The 22,683-nt window shown below is 36.1% G+C and overlaps 1 protein-coding gene across 2 annotated transcripts; it reads left to right on the top strand.

Moving 5' to 3' along the window:
* Positions 1-937: 937 nt before the first annotated feature.
* Positions 938-22,366, top strand: LOC100368886 (pappalysin-1-like). Of its 2 annotated transcripts, none has more exons than XM_085492043.1 (17): positions 938-1,450; positions 4,589-5,654; positions 6,891-7,036; positions 7,316-7,612; positions 7,704-8,006; positions 8,318-8,765; positions 10,577-10,705; positions 11,181-11,272; positions 11,979-12,178; positions 12,519-12,599; positions 12,990-13,499; positions 14,175-14,337; positions 14,794-14,998; positions 15,368-15,545; positions 19,432-19,564; positions 20,881-21,035; positions 21,277-22,366. In XM_085492043.1, the coding sequence occupies exons 1-17, from the start codon at positions 1,066-1,068 to the stop codon at positions 21,484-21,486; spliced, it is 4,701 nt and encodes a 1,566-aa protein (XP_085348169.1). In that variant the 5' UTR covers positions 938-1,065; the 3' UTR covers positions 21,487-22,366. The 2 variants fall into 2 exon arrangements, with proteins under 2 accessions (XP_085348169.1, XP_085348170.1); XM_085492044.1 differs by having other exon boundaries at positions 15,371-15,545.
* Positions 22,367-22,683: the final 317 nt, after the last annotated feature.

Genomic DNA, 22,683 nt, shown 5'->3' on the forward strand with positions numbered 1-22,683 from the left:
TGGATACTCAAATAACGTTATATTCAACTTTCGACGAAATGGTCCTTTGACGTCGTGCACAAAAACAGCACACGAGCGGAAGTTATTGTATGTATTCCTCATCGGACATGACGTCATTGTCAACACGTACTCTTGCTTAAGTTATACTTCAGACTGAAAGTCAACCATTGAATCCAATTCACACCCTCCCTCGCCGATTCGAGTTAAATGCGCCAAAACATGCTAAATTATATTCTGTGATTTTCTGTGATTGTTCACTCGTATTTGTATTGGTCCAGAGCGATCGCCTCAACAATTCTTCATTAGTTGGCAACTCAATGTATTCGTCAATGTATTTCGGATTTCGGACAGCCGTCAAAAATGAGTCGACAGCTGCAATTAACACATGTTGTGTTTCACTTGTTTACACTAAACACATATATCTTTCACATAAAATGAACAGTCTAAGTCCATTGAAATCGACAGTGATTACAATTACCCGTTGCTCGGTGACAAATCGAGCCCGGCGTTGTGTTTATTTCGTCCTGCAATACGACAAATGTATTCATCACTTGGCTAAATATCGCTTGAGTTGAGATCAAAGCATACCACCGTTGTACACAGGAATACACATTTAATACAGGCTGTACCACTACACCAAGAATTCAACATACAGTGAGGTAAATAGAATAACGTAAAAAGACTTGCACGAGCCTACATAGATAATATTGACTGTCTGTAGTCGGCCACATAAAATACACATTGCTTATTGAGACATGGACCTTATGTATTTCTAAGGCATATGATTGAAATAACTATTGTATGTGTGTTACAATACAATGTCTTAGGCATGCCAACATAAAGAAAGTGTCGGCAATCTACCTTCGTTTGTCGGCGGTAATTTTCCGATTACGGATGCATTCCTGGTGTCAACAAAAGTGAACACGAGCATTCCGCGTGACGATTCGTGTAAAAGTGTCCATCCCACTTCGTTCATGCAAACTGTCAATGGGACGTCAGTGAGGGGATATAAGCTCGTTACTCGTCAAAAGTTACCACATTCACGTTATCTGTGACGAAGCCAACATGATGCATGCGTTCATTTCCATTGTGTCTATAACTCTCATCCTCGTGGCAGTTGGCGAAAATTGTGACGGGACAAGCACAAGCGACCACCTTGAAAAGATATACCACCATGAAATAAAAACTAAACGGTACAGGGAATTGGCAAATGAACAATGTACGAAAAGTGAGAAGACACGATTGCATCACCATCGACGATTTCCAAGGGCGTTACCAGATTCCAAAAAGTACTTCTTCGGTAAGGCCGCGTATTTCTCAGGGGATGCCGAAGTGATTCGATACAAACTGCCGAAGAATGCCAATCACAACCTGCCCCGCGAGGCGTTCGCTATCGAAGCTTGGTTGAAACCAGAAGGTGGACAGCGAAATAAAACGACAACTATTGTTGGTGAGTTATGGCTTGAATTTGTTTTAATAATCATGATATATAAAAAAACAACAACAAAGTATTGACGTTTGCTAGGCTTCCTGAAAGGGGAAAATATTTTTTTTATTTCATTGTTCAGACATAATACTATCAACTAAACCCTAGTATTTTCTACGGACTGTGATTGTATTCAACACTCCTGTTAACATTGTTAACTCTATGCTGACACGTTATTTCCACATCATATTCTCGCCGATATTAATTTGTCTCTCTCAGTTCAAGCGAGAAATTAAACAAACTACGCAAAACTACTGCGACATTAACACATAATTAATTGAACAATACAGAAACTGAAAAGTAGGTTAAAATAAAATGACGATGATCAGGTAGTTTTAATTGCCCATTGTTACCATTATGAGATCTTATTCTGTGTGCCCAGGGCGCGAATCAGTAAACCACTTTCACGCTTCGTGTAGTCTGCGTGCTAATGTTCTCGTTTCAAATCCAAAGAAACTGTTGGACAACAGATAAGTCGCATTTTGTAGTAATAATACACTGAGCAGGGGTATATGCATCGTGGTTCTTATGTAACAAACATAACGAATCATTTGTAAGGTGCATTCAGGGATTCGCCTACCGTAAAAGTCTAATGCACCAAATATGATGCGCAAACCGCACGGCACCTGGCTGGTATAGGTACGACATATGAGTGTTCTGAAAAAAAAAATTCTACTGATTTTTAAATAAAACTTAACTCCCATTAAAAAAAACTCTTATTGTAGAGGAAACACTGACTTTATTTTTTAAATAAGCTAATTTAGTTCAGAATTCGAAAATACGCCCACGCTGTCTTCTCGCTCTCTTCAAACGCCTCTGTGCATTTGATGTGTTTGGTCCAGGCGGAACTTCGAAAGCAACAAAGTCTTCTACTGCCAAAACACTTTTTTGTTTTAAAAAGTACCTTTTTTTGGTTTTCGTGAGCATGCAAACTTCGAAATGTACACCCATTTTCTTCACCAAGTTCAAGAAATCAGATGCTTGTCCCATTACCAACCAATTACGCGAACTCTCAAATCGCGTGTTTTTATTAATATGCAGCCTGTTTGAAGTATGACATCAGCATTATCATCGATCATTTACGTAAATTAGGCAACAATAAAACAAGTCTTACATCAAAAATGTGAAGAGGAATTTGCTGATAAAATAAACAGGATGCAGGCGTCTTTAGACGTAGCTTGACCTTTCACATATATTGCAGTAAATAATTCTGTGGAACACATTGGCTGTCAAATTAGAGAATAAGCGATGACTAATAGATAGACATCTATATCCTCTTCTTTGTACATCTTTCACATATCCTTACTCAAGCATGATACCGATCTTTTCAATGATATCGCCCCTTTAACAAAGATTCTGATCAAGTTATTATAAACCGTTAATAGGTAACACTTCCTGATAATACCGAGGGAGGGGGGCAATACATAGAAATTGCCTAATGTGGACGTGCCCCTGAAATGGGTCTCGTTTTTTGCATTTTAGGTCTAAGTATTGGTCTTATTTCTGGTCGAGATAGGTATTAATATCGGTAATAATATACGATTTGATATAAATAACCTGAACATTGTGTTAATAATATGCTCTTATGTAAGTGACAAAGGTGTTTCTATGGTCAAAATACATATTTTAATAAATCAATATACAATTCAACTGTTTACATGTGCTTCTATTGGAGATGCTCTTCTAATAGAGCAAATACGGTAACTGTTTTATTTGGAATAAACTGTGATGACAGAAATGATACTTTGGTATGAATATGGGTATAGATTTTACCACTATCCAGGTATAGAAATGGTCACGCTTTTGAGCACTCAGGGACACCTCCCTACCCAGCTATGTATCAACTGCTCCGGGCTGATAGTGCCTTCGCTTTCTGTGAAAATGGGGTCAGTGCAACCTCACTGCCAGTGCATTATAGCGTACATACGTAACTATATTTGTGATACATTTGTCTGGTCCGACTGATGTATTTTGTGGTAGAATATATCATGACAAAGACACAGTTACAGGCACAGTCGACTGAGGCAAATACCGCTACAACAGTGTTCTATAATGTGAGTTAAGACCACCCTGAAATCAAACACACCTGCGATATGTTTGAAACTTTGATTCCGCTGTCTGCGGTATATAGACATGAATAAAGTTGATCAGATTGTGGTTATTCTTTTGTCAATTTTCGACGGTGCACGCTTTTCTCTGCAGTTCTGAACCAATCTTATTGTAGTAGAAATAATATAGAACACAATGGGATTACACGTTTGATTAAACCCGACTCACTCTTCAATGCTTACAGAGTTACCGGCATTTACATAAAACGGGGTTCCTTTTTCTGGTTTATTTTAATTAATTGGCAAAATGTTAAAATGCATGTCGCGGTGGACCAGTCCTTTGTTCGAAGTCACCACAGTCATACGCATTGAGCCGTACTCGTATACAATCAAGTGATCAGTCGCCATTGGGAAAACATCAAAGCTGTTGACGACCAAAGTTGAGTCTCTAAGTGAGAAGAATTGCTTCAAACAAAAATTTAATAAAAACTCGTCTGTTGGCGCAAATGACCTGCAGCTATGCGGTCTGACTGATATAATTCGTACCATTCAAAGTAATCATTACTGTGGTCTTACTAATTTAAATGTACGTCATACCACGAGTTCTGATCTCCCTTATTGAAAGGAACACAACACTGGTCTATAATTTCGACTCGTGTGAGGTATCGTACAATTAATTGAAAGCATAGATATAGTTATACACTGCCAAATTATAAAACATTTTATTCTTTATTGTTATTAATTTTAATAAAAAATGTTAATAATGTATCACGTTTGACTAAAACTTGTAGAACGCAAAAGATGGGAGGAGAATAGATGTAATGTTTCATTAATCATTTTACTACGCTTCCCCTCACTAACTCCTAATACAATCAGACCAAAGACACTATTTCGCTGAAACGTTGTATATATCTCAATTTCAATTTAGTTTCACTCGTTATTTACTTTATTTCATTGTTATACATTGTTTCTACACTGTTGCCCCTCTGGTAAAAGAAATGTTAGTACTAATACACTCCCAATGTATCCACTATGTTTTAATACGTCTCTATAGGTCTACACGATGCATGTGGTATGTCCATTACTGATAGAGGCTGGTCTATTGGCATACATTCAAACGATAAAGATTCCGAGCAGAATGCAAAGTTGTATTTCTCCCTTCGATCGGATCGGTCTAGAGATGCCACTATCATTACAGCTCACAACCAATACGAACCAAATCATTGGGTACACGTGGCCGCCAGCTACGACGGTACAACTATGGTATTATATATTAATGGGGCTAAGGTAGCAACAAGTTCAAATCAGAGAGGTGATATTTTTAGCAGGTCGTCAAGTCAATGTAAAGAACTCGACATCGGTGGAAATCCTCTGACGGGAACTTTTTATCGTGGTGTAATAGATGAAGTAATCTTATGGTCAGAAGCAAGGTCACATGTAGAAATTAAGGACAGTATTTACAGCATTTCACGTCGTAAGGAAAACCTCAGTAAATTAGACGTTTACGAAGATTTCTCTGACATGAACGACTGGGATGTTGTAGTTGACTCTGAACCCAGGATTATTAATTCAGATATGCCCTCTGACTTCCATGACGTCACTCTCAAGACAAATGCATGCAGCGAAACTGTATGTGATGACCCGGATGTTACAATAAGTTATACCGAAAACTGGTCGCTAAGAAAACCGAAGACGCTTCGCTATCGTGTAATTAACGTGTATGAAGATGACCAAACTAACCCGACTGTCAGCCAAGAACAAATACATTATCAACATCGTGCGATTAATGTTGCATTTAATAAGTATAACATATCATGGGAGCTAACAATAGTTAATGTCACCAACACTGCATTACGGCGCCGTGCAATCACATATGGATGCGACATAAGCAACGTTGGAAATGGCGTGTGTGACGATGAATGTCGCCACGAACGTACAGGCAATGATGGCGGAGATTGTGACGAAGAGAGCCTGAAAGGAAAGTGTGAGGCGTCTAAGCAATCTAATGGAAAGTGTGACAGCGACTGTAACAACGCATATCACAACTGGGATGGTGGAGACTGTTGTCTTGGCAACCCAGGTGAAGCCACGCAGTGTTATGATCCAAGGTCTTCAAACAGGTGAGTTTGTTTGATAACTTACTGATGCAACCATGCCAGCATTTTGTACCGATGTAAACGTTAAATGGATAATCTTACCATTTTTTTTTAACAAATCTTTATTAAAATGTTTTACATGTGCCATATTCATAACATATATTTCGCCAGGCTACATTCTATAAATGCAATATACACCTTGTTTACATTGTGTAAATCACAATACACACCTTGTTTACATTGTATAAATCACAATACACGTCATGTTGACAATGTATAAAACAATATAGAACTTGTTTACATTGGTATTTATTATAATATACACCTTGTTCACATAGTATAAAACACAATATACACCTTGTTTACATTGGTATAAACACAATATACACCTTGTTTACATTGGTATAAATCATAATATACACCTTGTTCACATAGTATAAAACACAATATACACCTTGTTTACATTGGTATAAACACAATATACACCTTGTTTACATTGGTATAAATCATAATATACACCTTGTTTACATTGGTATAAACACAATATACATCTTGTTTACATTGGTATAAATCATAATATACACCTTGTTTACATTGTATAAATCATAATATACACATTGTTTAAATTGTATAAATCATAATATACACCTTGTTTAAATTGTATAAATCATAATATACACCTTGTTTAAATTGTATAAAATATAATATACACCTTGTTTAAATTGTATGAATCATAATATACACCTTTTTTAAATTGTATAAATCATAATATACACCTTGTTCACATTGTATAAATCATAATATACACCTTGTTTAAATTGTATAAATCATAATATACACCTTGTTTACATTGTATAAAACACAATATACACCTTGTTTAAATTGTATAAATCATAATATACACCTTGTTTAAATTGTATAAATCATAATATACACCTTGTTTACATTGTATAAAACACAATATACACCTTGTTTACATTGTATAAATCATAATATACACCTTGTTTAAATTGTATAAATCATAATATACACCTTGTTTACATTGTATAAAACACAATATACACCTTGTTTACATTGTATAAATCATAATATACACCTTGTTTACATTGTATAAAACACAATATACACCTTGTTTAAATTGTATAAATCATAATATACACCTTGTTTACATTGTATAAATCATAATATACACCTTGTTTACATTGTGTAAAACAAGATACACATCAGGTTTACATTGTCCACTTCTTTCTTGCATTTCAGGGTGTATTTGGACGTTGATGAATACAAGACACTTCTTGGTTTTGATAATAGCGAGTATTTGAGCATTTACTTTGCTCAGTGGACGAATCGCAACTTGCAAGGAATTGCAACATTTCCTTGGGAAAAAGAGGTGTATGATATTCTTGGTAGGTTGACTCATTGCATGTGGTGATATATGTTCTGTCCTGTGACTCATTGCATGTGGTGATATATGGTGTGTCTTGTGACTCATTGCATGTGGTGATATATGGTGTGTCCTGTGACTCATTGCATGTGGTGATATATGTTCTGTCTTGTGACTCATTGCATGTGGTGATATATGTTCTGTCTTGTGACTCATTGCATGTGGTGACATAGTATTGTAGTAAATTTAAACAACCTTGATTGAGATTATTATTATTAATGAATTACTTGTTGTTTTACAGGTGGCATAATCCTACAACCCGATCACTATGGTAAACCGGCATATACCAAGTCAATGGTTCATGAGTTGGGTCACGTGTTAGGTTTATGGCACACTCACCATGGAATATCAGAAATGGGATGCACTGATGAATGTTTAGAAATTTACCCATCGCTAGAACTCGGAGATCTTATTGCTGATACATATCCAACTCCTTTGAATCAGCATTGCAGGGATCCCAAACCCAATGAGTTTGATAAATGTGGAATACAGATTGACTATATCAACACCCCATTTAGAAATTACATGGGATATGCAGGTAAATATGATGATGTAATCAATTCTATCATTAGGTCATATGATGGATTTATTTTCTAATTTTCTTTTCAACAAAACCTCTCTGTTCACAGACAACGCTTGCATTGATAATTTCACACCTCAACAACGTGCCCGTATGCACTGCTACATTGATTTGATATACAAGCCTTGGCAAGACAGTAAAACGCCCTCAATGGTGCCATTACCACCGAAAATTATCTCTAAAGGAGAGGGCTCTATTAGTATGGCCTGGGTGCCATCACTAAGTCTCAATCTTGGTGGACCAGGCAATGAATGTAATGAGTGTTCCCATGACAACACATTGATCCAGTATGCTAAAACAGCATATTCTCCTAACCCTTCATGGTCTTTTGGGGACACATCCCAAGCAACAGGTATGTGATATAAATAGCTAGAACAATCAGATACTTTGTTTTGTTGACAATGATAAAAAGAATCAAGTTAACCAATCAGATACATTGTTTTATTTGTCAACCAATGATATTGAGAATCAAAATTAGATGCTTCAGTGCTTTGAACAATCTGTTTCCTATGGGGGCAAAACAGTGGTACACAACCGTATAGTTCAACTATGGGGGTAAACCACAGGGTGTGTGTGTGAACTGTTCAATATTCTATGCTCGACACATGAGACAAATACTGATGTTGGACATAATCATTATCATTATCATTGTTTATTCCACAGGCCCACCAGATGCAGAGCACTGCGATGTAAGTGGCAAAGCCTGGATGCCCAAGGATATTGACTGTGAAAACTGCTATATTGAATTAGGTTTTGAGACCAACATAGTTCCAATACAACTGTCAATATGGGTAGCTTGGAATCCATCTGATGGAATAAAAGATGTTGTACTTGTATTTAAAGATGGCACTGAACAATCTCTTGGCGCAATTACTGCATATTGTGATATGCCATACACAACACAGTTATTTGTTGGTAGAAGGGTTATTGAAAAAGTGCGCATACATGTAACGAATCAGTATGTTAGTATTGATGCAGTGCAGCTGACATCTGAAAAGGACCACCCCGTCTGCAAAGAATGTAAACCATTAAGATATATTATACACCGCACACCAGCATTTACATTGGGAGAACATCGTGTTACAGTGCAGGCACCTTACTATCATGACAGGTATGTGCATAATGTACACATTACTAACATGAAAGGTATGTACATAACACACACTTTACTAACATGACAGGCATGTACATTACATGCACCTTACTAACATGACAGGTATGTACATAACATACACTTTACTAACATGACAGGTATGTACATAACATACACTTTACAAACATGACAGGTCATACATAACATGCATCTTAATAACATGAAAGGTATGTACATAACATGCACTTTACTAACATGACAGGCATGTACATAACATGCACCTTACTAACATGACAGGTATGTACATAACATACACTTTACTAACATTACAGATATGTACATAACATACACCTTACTAACATGACAGGTATGTACATAACATACACTTTACAAACATGACAGGTCATACATAACATGCATCTTAATATCATGACAGGTATGTACATAACATGCACCTTAATAACATGACAGGTATGTACATAACATACACTTTACAAACATGACAGGTCATACATAACATACACCTTACTAACATGACAGGTATGTACATAACATACACTTTACAAACATGACAGGTCATACATAACATGCATCTTAATAACATGACAGGTATGTACATAACATGCACCTTAATAACATGACAGGTCGTACATAACATGCACCTTAATAACATGACAGATCGTACATAACATGCACCTTAATAACATGACAGGTATGTAAATGACCTACACCTTAGTATCATGACAGGTATTTACATACCATACACTATACTTACATACTTATTTTAATCATGGTCATCTTTATACTATTATGGCTACTATTTATAATACTATATTGAAGAAGTAAGTACAAATGTGTCCATGCATATTGTCTACAAATGTGTCTATGCCTAGTGTATACAAATGTGTCTATGCCTAGTGTATACAAATGTGTCCATGCATAGTGTCTACAAATGTGTCCATGCATCTTAATAACATGACAGGTATGTACATAACATGCACCTTAATAACATGACAGGTCGTACATAACATGCACCTTAATAACATGACAGGTCGTACATAACATGCACCTTAATAACATGACAGGTATGTAAATGACCTACACCTTAGTATCATGACAGGTATTTACATACCATACACTATACTTACATACTTATTTTAATCATGGTCATCTTTATACTATTATGGCTACTATTTATAATACTATATTGAAGAAGTAAGTACAAATGTGTCCATGCATATTGTCTACAAATGTGTCCATGCATAGTGTCTACAAATGTGTCCATGCATAGTGTCTACAAATGTGTCCATGCATAGTGTCTACAAATGTGTCCATGCATAGTGTCTACAAAAGTGTCCATGCATAGTGTCTACAAATGTGTCCATGCATAGTGTCTACAAAAGTGTCCATGCATAGTGTCTACAAATGTGTCCATGCCTAGTGTCTACAAATGTGTCCATGCATAGTGTCTACAAATGTGTCCATGCATAGTGTCTACAAATGTGTCCATTCATAGTGTCTACAAATGTGTCCATTCATAGTGTCTACAAATGTGTCCGTGCATAGTGTCTACAAATGTGTCCGTGCATAGTGTCTACAAATGTGTCCCTACATAGTGTCTACAAATGTGTTCGTGCATAGTGTCTATAAATGTGTCCGTGCATAGTGTCTACAAATGTGTCCATGCATAGTGTCTACAAATGTGTCCGTGCATAGTGTCTACAAATGTGTCCATGCATAGTGTCTACAAATGTGTCCATGCATAGTATATGCATGTTTGTTGTAAATATGGCAATAAGAATATAACATTCTAATATTTTACTTTTAAGTGATTTGAGTCTTGGAACCCAATATGTATACAACATACAAGCTGTACAAGGTGGTCAATTAAGTGAGATGTCACCATCTTTGCTATATACCCATGGACAGTCATTTTGTGGGGATGGCGTTATTGACAGGTTAGTAAACTTCATTACAACTCTATATAGTTTCCATAATATAACAATTGTACAGCTAATATGACAACATGAATTAGACTGTTGTATAACAAATGCTTACATCAGACTAAGTGCAACACAATTTGGAGGATATAGTCAAGTGTTGTTGAAGTGATATTGATTGATTGGTAAAACATGCATTTTAAAGGGAGGTGATTATCGCACTGCACATGTGCAACATTTGTGTTGATAAACATCCCACAAACTAATGCACTTTTCTAATGCACATCATTACACATTTTGCCCCGGGCAAGACGTGCACTAATTTATAATACCGCCTGTGACTTTTTCAATGCCTTCCAATCACTGATGCAATTACCTAGTTTAAAACTTAGTAAACTTTGTTCTTATGAGACCCATATCTCGTGCATGTGTGGTGCGACGACCACCACCCTTTAAGTTGCTCATTTGTTTTCATGAGTTCTATGATCTTCAGATCTCGCAATGAAGAGTGTGACGATGGCAACGCCATAAATCAAGATGGATGCAATTTAAATTGCAAAATTGATGAATTCTTTCACTGTAAAGGTAGGTTTTGTAGGCACACTTCTATCTATTCTCATCCCAAATTTTGAGTACATTGTGATGGAATTAGGCCATTTTGAGTGTCACAGGATTTAGATAAGCTTTGCATATCAACATGTTGTATATGGTGAGATGTCGTCCAATATATAGTGAAGGGAGTGGGACTGTTAAGCAAACAGACATGGTACAATTCAACACCAGCATATATCAAAACAAATGCTGCTGTTGTAAAATGTTGATATTGTTAATTCCAAATATGATATCGTCTTTGTACTTAAATACTCTGACAGATAGTCAACACCTCAATCGTCGGCCTCAAGATTCATAATTGAATAAAAAAATTGACGAGAACTGGTACATGTATGTTGACATGGTTTCACATATAATTTGTAATTTACAGTATTTAGTGTGCCTGTAAGATGATTACATATCATCTGGTAATGTATCATGTTAGAGTTAGTGTCAATAATTATAATTCAATTCATAAATTGTCAAAGTTTTGTGTAGAATATGTGCAAATGAGCATGCAGTTCTTAGAATGGGTTATCCCTGTTGTCATAGCAATTAGTCATGCCTTAAAACTTACCAGCTCTATATTTTTATTTTTGTATACCTTTTGATTAAATGAAATGTAACTAATATTTTTTTCCCATCTATCAGTCACATATGCTATCAATAATTATTTGGATTAATTTACTGTTTGTTTTAGGAGAACCAAGTTTATGTTACTTACATGATGGAGATGGAATTTGTGAGGATTTTGAACAACTTTCCAGTGTTCGTGATTGTGGTTTTTATACACCACCTGGCTATAGTGACCAGTATGCAACAACTGCTGTAGCAAATCCAATGTATCAACATGATGACTGTCCTGAAAGTGTAGTCATTGGTGAACCACACTTATCACAGGTAGCTATTTCTAATTTATGAGATCAAAGTACCTAGAAACTTTAATACAGAGAGTAATTGTTCCAGTGTCAAACTATGTATAATTGCTCTAATGAAATATTCACCTATTTATAATGGCTTTTGTAACATATTAACTATTAATACTATTTCTAGTGACATATACAACATATGGTATAATTAAGTGACATTGGGACTACTGTTTGTCGTTATGGTGAAAGTTCTATCATGGCACACTGATTAAGTCTGCTGACATGAATATGTATATCCTTTTTTGTTTCCATGGTGATTAGCTACACTCATCTTTACTGCACATTGAGATATAATTATTCTTCATTTTCAGAAATGTGAAGCTGAGATTGATCCTTCCACTGCATGGCGTCCATGTAATGTTGTTTTAAATGATGGTGACTATTGGCTGAGGGTGAGTACACAATAGTGTGTAGACTCGTCTAGTGTGACTTATCCAAACTGAAAACCTGTGGCAGGAACTATAGGGTGTGTGCGAATGGTGATGGCCACTAGTGAAATAAAATGTCTTATTTTTGCTTAAATAATCAATGTTTCAAATTCTTGTGTTTCTTTGAGCTCATAGGTATAGTAGCCTGCTTACCTTTTTATGGTTTTGTGGGTTCTTAACTTTTATTTGTGGGTTCTTGGGTTTTATTGCAGAGAGAACCCCAAAACAGCAATAGTTAGGTAACAGGTTCATTTGTGTCTTCAGATATGGCTTATTCCTTTACAGTGAAACCAGTGAATACATAACAAATATAAGAACTAATTGATATTACACTCTTTTATTATTTTTTTTTAGGTGGGATTTGACAGGCCTTTGGTTGCTACCACTGTCATTATTTATATTGCTTCTGATGGAGCGTCCACATTGAACTTTGAACCCAATTCCATGTCAATAGATCTTATTGATACAGCTGATATTAGCCACCCTCTTGGAACCAATGAAATTATGCTATTCTGCAAAGACAATCCAATTCACGTCGGCGTCGTCCATGACCTTAGTAAACCGTTTTACCTTACAAAAGCGGTTTTAATCAAGTTCACTTCTCCAAATATAGCAATCTCGGCGGTGGCACTACGCTCACACAATGGATTGGATCCAATCACGTTAGCCGGGTGTCATCCGGGTGAACTTTATAATCCAGCCACTAAGCAGTGTACTTCGTATCAATGTAAAAAACCAATGTGTAATAAACTGACCATTAAACATGCCTCGTCTGATTGTCAGGACAACGATAAAGATTACGTGGAAGGTGATATTTGCAAGGTGAAATGTATTAATGGCTACGTACCAAATGAAAGTAAACAGGTAATTATGGATAATAAATTGAAATTGTACACAGCAGCATTAAACAAATAGTTATCTCAGTGGAAATCAATATTTAGTTTTACCGGTATAATGACTTGAAGAAAAGAAAACTATTGACAAATATGCAGTGGAGGTCATTACTTCCTCCAAGGGTCATTAAAATTGAGTATTGATCTTCACCAATGTATCTAGTATGTTTTATGATACAGAATAAAAAACAAACAAGATAAATCAATTTTTGTTGTAAACATTACAACTGTGTAATCGCAGAATAATAATCAAGGTCACAAGATTTACATTATAGAATAATGATTTTATTATTTTGAAATGAGCAATTTCACAACCAGTTCCCTTTTTTCATCACAAATTCACAAAATAGTCCCGTTTATAGTCTGCACTTTCCTTCAGATGATAGGGACAAAAATAACCAATTTGTTTTTGTGAAAACTGAAAATTTCTTCAAATGTTGTCTGTTGGCTTCTAAATTCATTCCATTTCCAAAAATTTTGAATATAGGAAAAAAGTGCAGAAAAATTATGGTGAGAAATTCTGGTAGTGAAAAGGTTAAACAAAGCATCTGTTGTACATGTATGTAATAACATTGTATGTGTTTCATGAGATACAAACATAGTTATCGTAAATCCTTCTCTTCAATGGAAATATTGTGTATTACAGGTGTTGTGTGTGGGTGGTAATTGGCAAGGCTTATCGTCTCTATCCTGTATGCCTATTAACTGTGGTACACCAAATATTGCCCATGCAGAGGTAGTTTGTTCTGATGGTACAACATTTGGTAAACAGTGCTCCTTCAAATGTATTCACCCAGCTAAGATGCAAGGTACATGTCTTTACCAGAATGTATGTTCATTTCCAGTTGTTTAACGACTAAACCCTCAAATCGAACATTGGTTAATTTGATTAGAGATCACTTTCCCGAAAGTCGAAGAAACTGTAAACTGTAAACTTGCATGCATGATATTGTGCTTCTGGGTATCATCAATCAATCAATGTCACAAAAATATAATTCCCTTCTATCGAATATCAGCAAGACACGTTTGTATTTTCTGCAATAAAAAAGCAGGTCTATACCCCAGTCTCACTACTTCCCATTAGACAATCAGAGGTAGGCTGTGGGAATTCATGAAAAAAAATGTTGTTAGTGAAAACCTGAGGGGGAAAAAAGAAAGAAAATAATTATCTTAAAATGAACCAGAGATGACGCATCTCCTAATATTCATCATATCTGGAATCATTATAATGTTTTAGTGATCCATATTATATCTGCATTTGTCAGGTACCGATAACACAGTAGTGTGTGAAAGTGATGGCATGTTTAGCCTGCCAGATGCATTCTGTCAGTTGATGTGTGATGCACCACAGTTACCAACAAATGCAATACTTGCAAATCAGAAATGCCAACACAGTGGCCACAACGTTGGTACGTCTTGTAAGTTTCGCTGTAAAGCAGGATACTATATAAAAGGACAACCATACAGCAGGTGAGTGCTATCTCTTCTAGTTGAGCTGAGTTGAATACACCCTGTTATTTATAGTTTCACATACTATACTTATGGATGAAACTTTGAAGGTACTTTAGTTAAGGTCCACAGGTGCTTGTATTTGACCAGGCCTGGTTGATGCCAGGATAGCACATTAAATTGATATTTGATAGAAAGATGGCAGCACAGCCCTATAATGTAGTTGCAAAAAACATAAATTCTGGTATGTCTTCAGCACTCACACTTGCAATTTGCACATAAAAGAAAAAACGTTTAGAGACAACAGTGACATTTAATGTCCGGAACTAGCACAAAACAAATTTACAAAAAAAACTATCTAACTTACTTTAATAATTACCGGTATATTAGTAGATCATTCCGTCATGTATGCGGAGAAGACGCTGAATGGCACGGACAAACATGTGAGCCAGTCCAGTGTGAACCTCCCCCACTACTGTATTACGGCATGTATAACTGCACTGATGGATATAATTCAGGAAGTGAATGCAAACTTCGCTGCCCGGGAGAGTCTGGTGATTCAGATAAGGTAATGGCATGATTTGTAATCACAAATCAATAACAATTAAATTCAGGTCGTTAAATTATATACTAGTCATTGTGTTGCCATGTTTACATCATTACAATCCATGTCCCAGGTATGTGTGATTGTGTTACTATGTTTACATCGTTACAATCCATGTCCCAGGTATGTGTGATTGTGTTACTATGTTTACATCGTTACAATCCATGTCCCAGGTATGTGTGATTGTGTTACTATGTTTGCATTGTTAGAATCCATGTCCCAGGTATGTGTGATTGTGTCGCTATGTTAACATCGTTACAATCCAAGTCCCAAATATGTGTGATTTTGTCGCTATGTTTGCATCATTACAATCCAAGTCCCAGGTACGTGTCATTGTGTCGCTATGTTTGCATCATTACAATCTATGTCCCAGGTATGTGTGATTGTGTTACTATGTTTGCATCGTTACAATCCATGTCCCAGGTATGTGTGATTGTGTTACTATGTTTACATCGTTACAATCCATGTCCCAGGTATGTGTGATTGTGTTACTATGTTTGCATCGTTACAATCCATGTCCCAGGTATGTGTGATTGTGTTGCTATGTTTGCATCGTTACAATCCATGTTCCAGGTATGTGTGATTGTGTCGCTATGTTAACATCGTTACAATCCAAGTCCCAGATATGTGTGATTTTGTCGCTATGTTTGCATCGTTACAATCCAAGTCCCAGGTATGTGTGATTGTGTTACTATGTTTACATTTTTACAATCCATGTCCCAGGTATGTGTGATTGTGTCGCTATGTTAACATCGTTACAATCCATGTCCCAGGTATGTGTGATTGTGTTACTATGTTTACATCGTTACAATCCATGTCCCAGGTATGTGTGATTGTGTTACTATGTTTGCATCGTTACAATCCATGTCCCAGGTATGTGTGATTGCGTTACTATGTTTACATCATTACAATCCATGTCCCAGGTATGTGTGATTGTGTTACTATGTTTACATCGTTACAATCCATGTCCCAGGTATGTGTGATTGTGTTACTATGTTTACATCGTTACAATCCATGTCCCAGGTATGTGTGATTGTGTTACTATGTTTGCATCGTTACAATCCATGTCCCAGGTATGTGTGATTGTGTTGCTATGTTTGCATCGTTACAATCCATGTCCCAGGTATGTGTGATTGTGTCGCTATGTTAACATCGTTACAATCCAAGTCCCAGATATGTGTGATTTTGTCGCTATGTTTGCATCGTTACAATCCAAGTCCCAATTATGTGTGATTGTGTTACTATGTTTACATTTTTACAATCCATGTCCCAGGTATGTGTGATTGTGTCGCTATGTTAACATCGTTACAATCCATGTCCCAGGTATGTGTGATTGTGTTACTATGTTTACATCGTTACAATCCATGTCCCAGGTATGTGCGACTGTGTCGCTATGTTTACATTGTTACAATCCATGTCCCAGGTATGTGTGACTGTGTTACTATATTTACATCGTTACAATCCATGTCCCAGGTATGTGTGATTGTGTTACTATGTTTGCATCGTTACAATCCATGTCCCAGGTATGTGTGATTGTGTTACTATGTTTGCATCGTTACAATCCATGTCCCAGGTATGTGCGATTGTGTTACTATGTTTACATCGTTACAATCCATGTCCCAGGTATGTGTGATTGTGTTACTATGTTTGCATTGTTACAATCCATGTCCCAGGTATGTGCGATTGTGTCGCTATGTTTACATCGTTACAATCCATGTTCCAGGTATGTGTGATTGCGTCACTATGTTTACATCGTTACAATCCATGTCCCAGGTATGTGTGATTGTGTTACTATGTTTACATAGTTACAATCCATGTCCCAGGTATGTGTGATTGTGTTACTGTGTTTACATCGTTACAATCCATGTCCCAGGTATGTGTGATTGTGTTACTATGTTTACATAGTTACAATCCATGTCCCAGGTATGTGTGATTGTGTTACTATGTTTACATCGTTACAATCCAAGTCCTAGGTATGTGCCAATTGTGTCACTATGTTTGCATCGTTACAATCCATGTCCCAGGTATGTGTGATTGTGTTACTATGTTTGCATCGTTACAATCCATGTCCCAGGTATGTGTGATTGTGTCGCCATGTTAACATCGTTACAATCCATGTCCCAGGTACATGTCATTGTGTCACTATGTTTGCATCATTACAATCCAAGTCCCAGGTATGTGTGATTGTGTTACTATGTTTGCATCATTACAATCCATGTCCCAGGTATGTGCGATTGTGTCGCTATGTTAACATCGTTACAATCCATGTCCCAGGTATGTGTGATTGTGTTACTATGTTTACATTGTTACAATCCATGTCCCAGGTATGTGTGATTGTGTTACTATGTTTGCATCGTTACAATCCATGTCCCAGGTATGTGTGATTGTGTTACTATGTTTGCATCGTTACAATCCATGTCCCAGGTATGTGCGATTGTGTTACTATGTTTACATCATTACAATCCATGTCCCAGGTATGTGTGATTGTGTTACTATATTTGCATCGTTACAATCCATGTCCCAGGTATGTGCGATTGTGTCGCTATGTTTACATCGTTACAATCCATGTTCCAGGTATGTGTGATTGTGTTACTATGTTTACATCGTTACAATCCATGTCCCAGGTATGTGTGATTGTGTTACTATGTTTACATCGTTACAATCCATGTCCCAGGTATGTGTGATTGTGTTACTATGTTTACATAGTTACAATCCATGTCCCAGGTATGTGTGATTGTGTTACTATGTTTGCATCGTTACAATCCAAGTCCTAGGTATGTGCCAATTGTGTCACTATGTTTGCATCGTTACAATCCATGTCCTAGGTATGTGCCAATTGTGTCACTATGTTTACATAGTTACAATCCATGTCCCAGGTATGTGTGATTGTGTTACTATGTTTACATTGTTACAATCCAAGTCCTAGGTATGTGCAAATTGTGTCACTATGTTTGCATCGTTACAATCCATGTCCCAGGTATGTGTGATTGTGTTACTATGTTTGCATCGTTACAATCCATGTCCCAGGTATGTGTGATTGTGTCGCTATGTTAACATCGTTACAATCCATGTCCCAGGTACATGTCATTGTGTCACTATGTTTGCATCATTACAATCCAAGTCCCAGGTATGTGTGATTGTGTTACTATGTTTGCATCGTTACAATCCATGTCCCAGGTATGTGCGATTGTGTCGCTATGTTAACATCGTTACAACCCATGTGCCAGGTATGTGTGATTGTGTCACTACGTTAACATCGTTACAATCCAAGTCCCAAGTACATGTGATTGTGTCGCTATGTTTGCATCGTTACAATCGAAGTCCCAGGTATGTGCCAATTGTGTCACTATGTTTGCATTGTTACAATCCATGTCCCAGGTATGTGCCAATTGTGTCGCTATGTTTACATTGTTACAATTCAAGTGCCAGGTATGTGCCATTGCGTCACTATGTTAACATCGTTACAATCCATGTCCCAGGTATGTGCGATTGTGTCGCTATGTTAACATCGTTACAATCCATGTCCCAAGTATGTGTGATTGTGCTGATATGGTTACATCGTTACAATCCATGTCCCAGGTATGTGTGATTGTGCTGATATGGTTACATCATTACAATCCATGTCCCAAGTATGTGTCATTGTGCTGATATGGTTACATCGTTACAATCCATGTCACAAGTATGTGTTATTGTGCTGATATGGTTACATCGTTACAATCCATGTCACAAGTATGTGTCATTGTGCTGATATGGTTACATCGTTACAATCCATGTCCCAAGTATGTGTCATTGTGCTGATATGGTTACATCGTTACAATCCATGTGTTTCAATAATTTTCTTTCATTTCAGGCTAACATTATAACCTGCACCAGAGACGGCACTTGGGACAGCACGTTTAAAGCATGCAAATTAATGCACGGGGAATGCGGCCAACCAGCGTCTAGTAAATATGTTGAGTTCAAGTGTAAAGGCCATTCTATCAGTAAGAATTCTTATAAAATTGCTCACTGCATTCACAATGTGTTGAGATACATCGGTGGCTCTCTCTCATGTTTACACACTTTGCCTTATTAACACAACATACTGTTACAAATTATATCATATTAATATCCAAACTTTGAAGTACATGTACTACCGGTATGTCTTTTGGTCATATTGAAATTGCTTTCATGTCAAGACTTGTTATTGTGTGCAGTATAACACACAAAGTACCATGCAGGGACGAACAAAATTATACAGATCCCAAACTCTCTACCTTCCCTGCGCAAATTATATAGTATACTGTAAGTTTATGTATAAATGTGTTACACCTCTTAAACTACCGGTACATATAATAAGTCTCTTCCTCACTAAACATTACAAAAATAGTATGTATGTATATGTAAATATATTCATCTAATTTAAGTGATTAATTTAAATGATAAATAATTGGGACTCTGAGATTATTCTAACATGGAAGTGAATTTTCAGTTACACTTCATCTGTTATTTTGAACTTTACCCTTTATTCCCATTAAAATATGGTGTTTGTTTTTTTCAAGCATGCAAATTTACAATACCAAATCAGTAATAGTACCACAAGTTGCATACTAGTAATTGTACACACTTGGAGCATGCGCACACACTCATACACATACTTGTATTGCTATGTTCTGAGGACTCAAATGGATTAACTGTTACCGGGTAATATAGTGAATTAACTCTTAGTACAGTTGCCTTATGTTTGGATTAAAACACGACTCTTTTGTGATTTAATTGAAGTTTAATTAAAGAGCAAATTATAAAGTGTGTTTTTAAGTTTAATAATACATGTATAAAAATGCAACAAAGTAGAAATAACATAATACATCCTGTAACTTAAATATAGAAATGTTTGCAAAGTTTAGGTTTAGTAAAGGATGAAGGTATGGTAATATATATTAATATTGATATAAAGTGTACCATACCTTCCCCTTTTACTAACCCTAAGCTACACAAAACGTAAGTTGAATTAACTATTATTATAAGCAAGGTTTCCCCAAGGACTATTAAAAACGTCTTCGGAAGGTTTGTATGCCCTATGAAGTTACTATATACTGATTAGGCAACAAAAATAAGAATAATATGCATCTTGTTTTAATGTTTTTCTATTATTATTCTGTTTAAGTGTATTAATACTGTATACTTTCACTATTATCTGCAACCATTACCATTCCCTCTGGAGAGTATGTGTTAATAAATATGAAAATATTTTTGTCCCCGCAGCATAATGCTACGGTATACGTTACAATTGAGATATCTATATTACTTTTATCTGTAGGCGACACTTGTTCAGTAACTTGTAAGGATCATGACGTAGATTCTGTCATACAGAGCGCAGGAACTATCAGTAGACACAGTAGCATTATGTGCACTGGGCTTAAGAAATGGATTCCGGATCCTACAAGTTTTTCCTGTGTTCAGAAATGCATTGAGGTAACCGGGTTGACTCTTTTGCAATTTATCAATGATGCAACCATGCAAAGTAATGTGTTAATATCCTTCTGTTAACATCAATAATTACAATTACAGTTAAAAATGATACTGTTACTTTAAACAACTTTTGGGTCACCCACTTATGTTGCAGGAGTGTTTTGTCGTTCGAGGGCACAATACAAAGAAATGTGTATTGATCATAGTACCACCTAACTCGTTAACTAATATTTGTTTTCTATAGAAATTCATTGAAGATGAGATGTGTGATCCCCAGAACAACAGAGCATACTGTGATTGGGATGGAGGTGACTGTTGTGCATCTACCTTAGGTAAAGAGGTTGACAAATCACTCTGCATGGAGGAGTGCCCATGTCTAGATCCAGATGCCGAGGAAAATATTAAAGAAAGCAGACAGAAGACAAAGAAACTAATCAGAGACATGAATGGCTGAAAAGTTGCAGAAATAACATCATATTTAAACATTTGACAGTGTTGTATAATTGTTTTCGTATCATAACCCAAATATATAATATCAGTATTATCAGTACGTATACTATATATTTATTGGTAAAAGCAGAAGTAGGTAGATATTAAGTTGAATGGCCGTCAAGTGGCCATTTTTAGCTGAAATAGTATTATCATTACAGCAGTCTCAGAAGTGCAGCAGTCATCCACATGATGTTATGTCCGGGTTTTCAGTGGTTATTTAAAATGAAACCTAAGTATACCTGCATTTTGGCACATTTTTGGCGTCATCAGTATCCTGAGTACAATCACCCCCATTTTATTTAATTAAACAATATTTTGATAAAATGGAAATTTGCGATCTATAGTGAATTGCGACTCCACCAATCATCACTGGATGAATAGTTAATTTCGTTGCCATCAGATGACATAAGTCGTCTCAGTGTGTGATGAATTGTTTGGTCATGGCAACTTTTATTCGATATTAATATTGAAGCAATTTAGATAAGCTAACTGTTTCAAAATCAGTGAATGCAGTATGCAAATTAGTGAGTGTACATAAATTATAGTATGTAAATTAGATAATTTGAATAATTCAACTGGATTTCATGATTTTTCTTTTTTTTTCTATGTATCACCGTTTTGTAGATTTTGAAAGGATGGCAGGTATAAACTAATAAAAAGTGATGTTTAGTTTTAGCACACTAACACAAAACATGTTGAATATTATATCAGTTATTATATATCTAGGGATTAATAATGTGTATATATCATTACTTACATTTGATTCTGCCTGGTGCAGAATCTATATTTGAGGCTTGAAAGATTCTTGAATAAAGCAGTATCTGCAAATAACGAACCACTAAGTAATGGTTGTGTACTTTTCTGTGTTGGCTTTGTATATTAAAGCAGAGAAGTCATCACTTGCACATGCAACAGGTGGCTATATCATTTCGTTGTTTACAAACAAGTGTCTACTGTTTTATACCAATTTTCACGTTCATGCAGGTCTTTTTGACCCCAATTTTATTTTTGGCCATTTAAAAAAAGTTTAGGCCATTTATTTGACGAAAAACGCCAAATTTTTTGGGCCAAAGTGTCCTTAATATGGATCCTTGAACAGGTTTGATTGTAAGAATTTAAACGAATGATGTCAACGTTCTTTTCAGAAAGATGCATAACG

This window comes from Saccoglossus kowalevskii, chromosome 17 (genome assembly GCF_978046115.1).
Source record: "Saccoglossus kowalevskii chromosome 17, keSacKowa6.1, whole genome shotgun sequence".
Lineage (NCBI taxonomy): Eukaryota > Metazoa > Hemichordata > Enteropneusta > Harrimaniidae > Saccoglossus > Saccoglossus kowalevskii.

Coding starts and splice junctions, on each gene's coding strand:
- LOC100368886 (XM_085492043.1), top strand. CDS start 1,066: ATGATGCATGCGTTCATTTCCATTGTGTCTATAACTCTCATCCTCGTG. Junction 11,273..11,978: donor TGAATTCTTTCACTGTAAAG/GTAGGTTTTGTA, acceptor TGTTTGTTTTAG/GAGAACCAAGTTTATGTTAC. Junction 14,338..14,793: donor TCACCCAGCTAAGATGCAAG/GTACATGTCTTT, acceptor TGCATTTGTCAG/GTACCGATAACACAGTAGTG.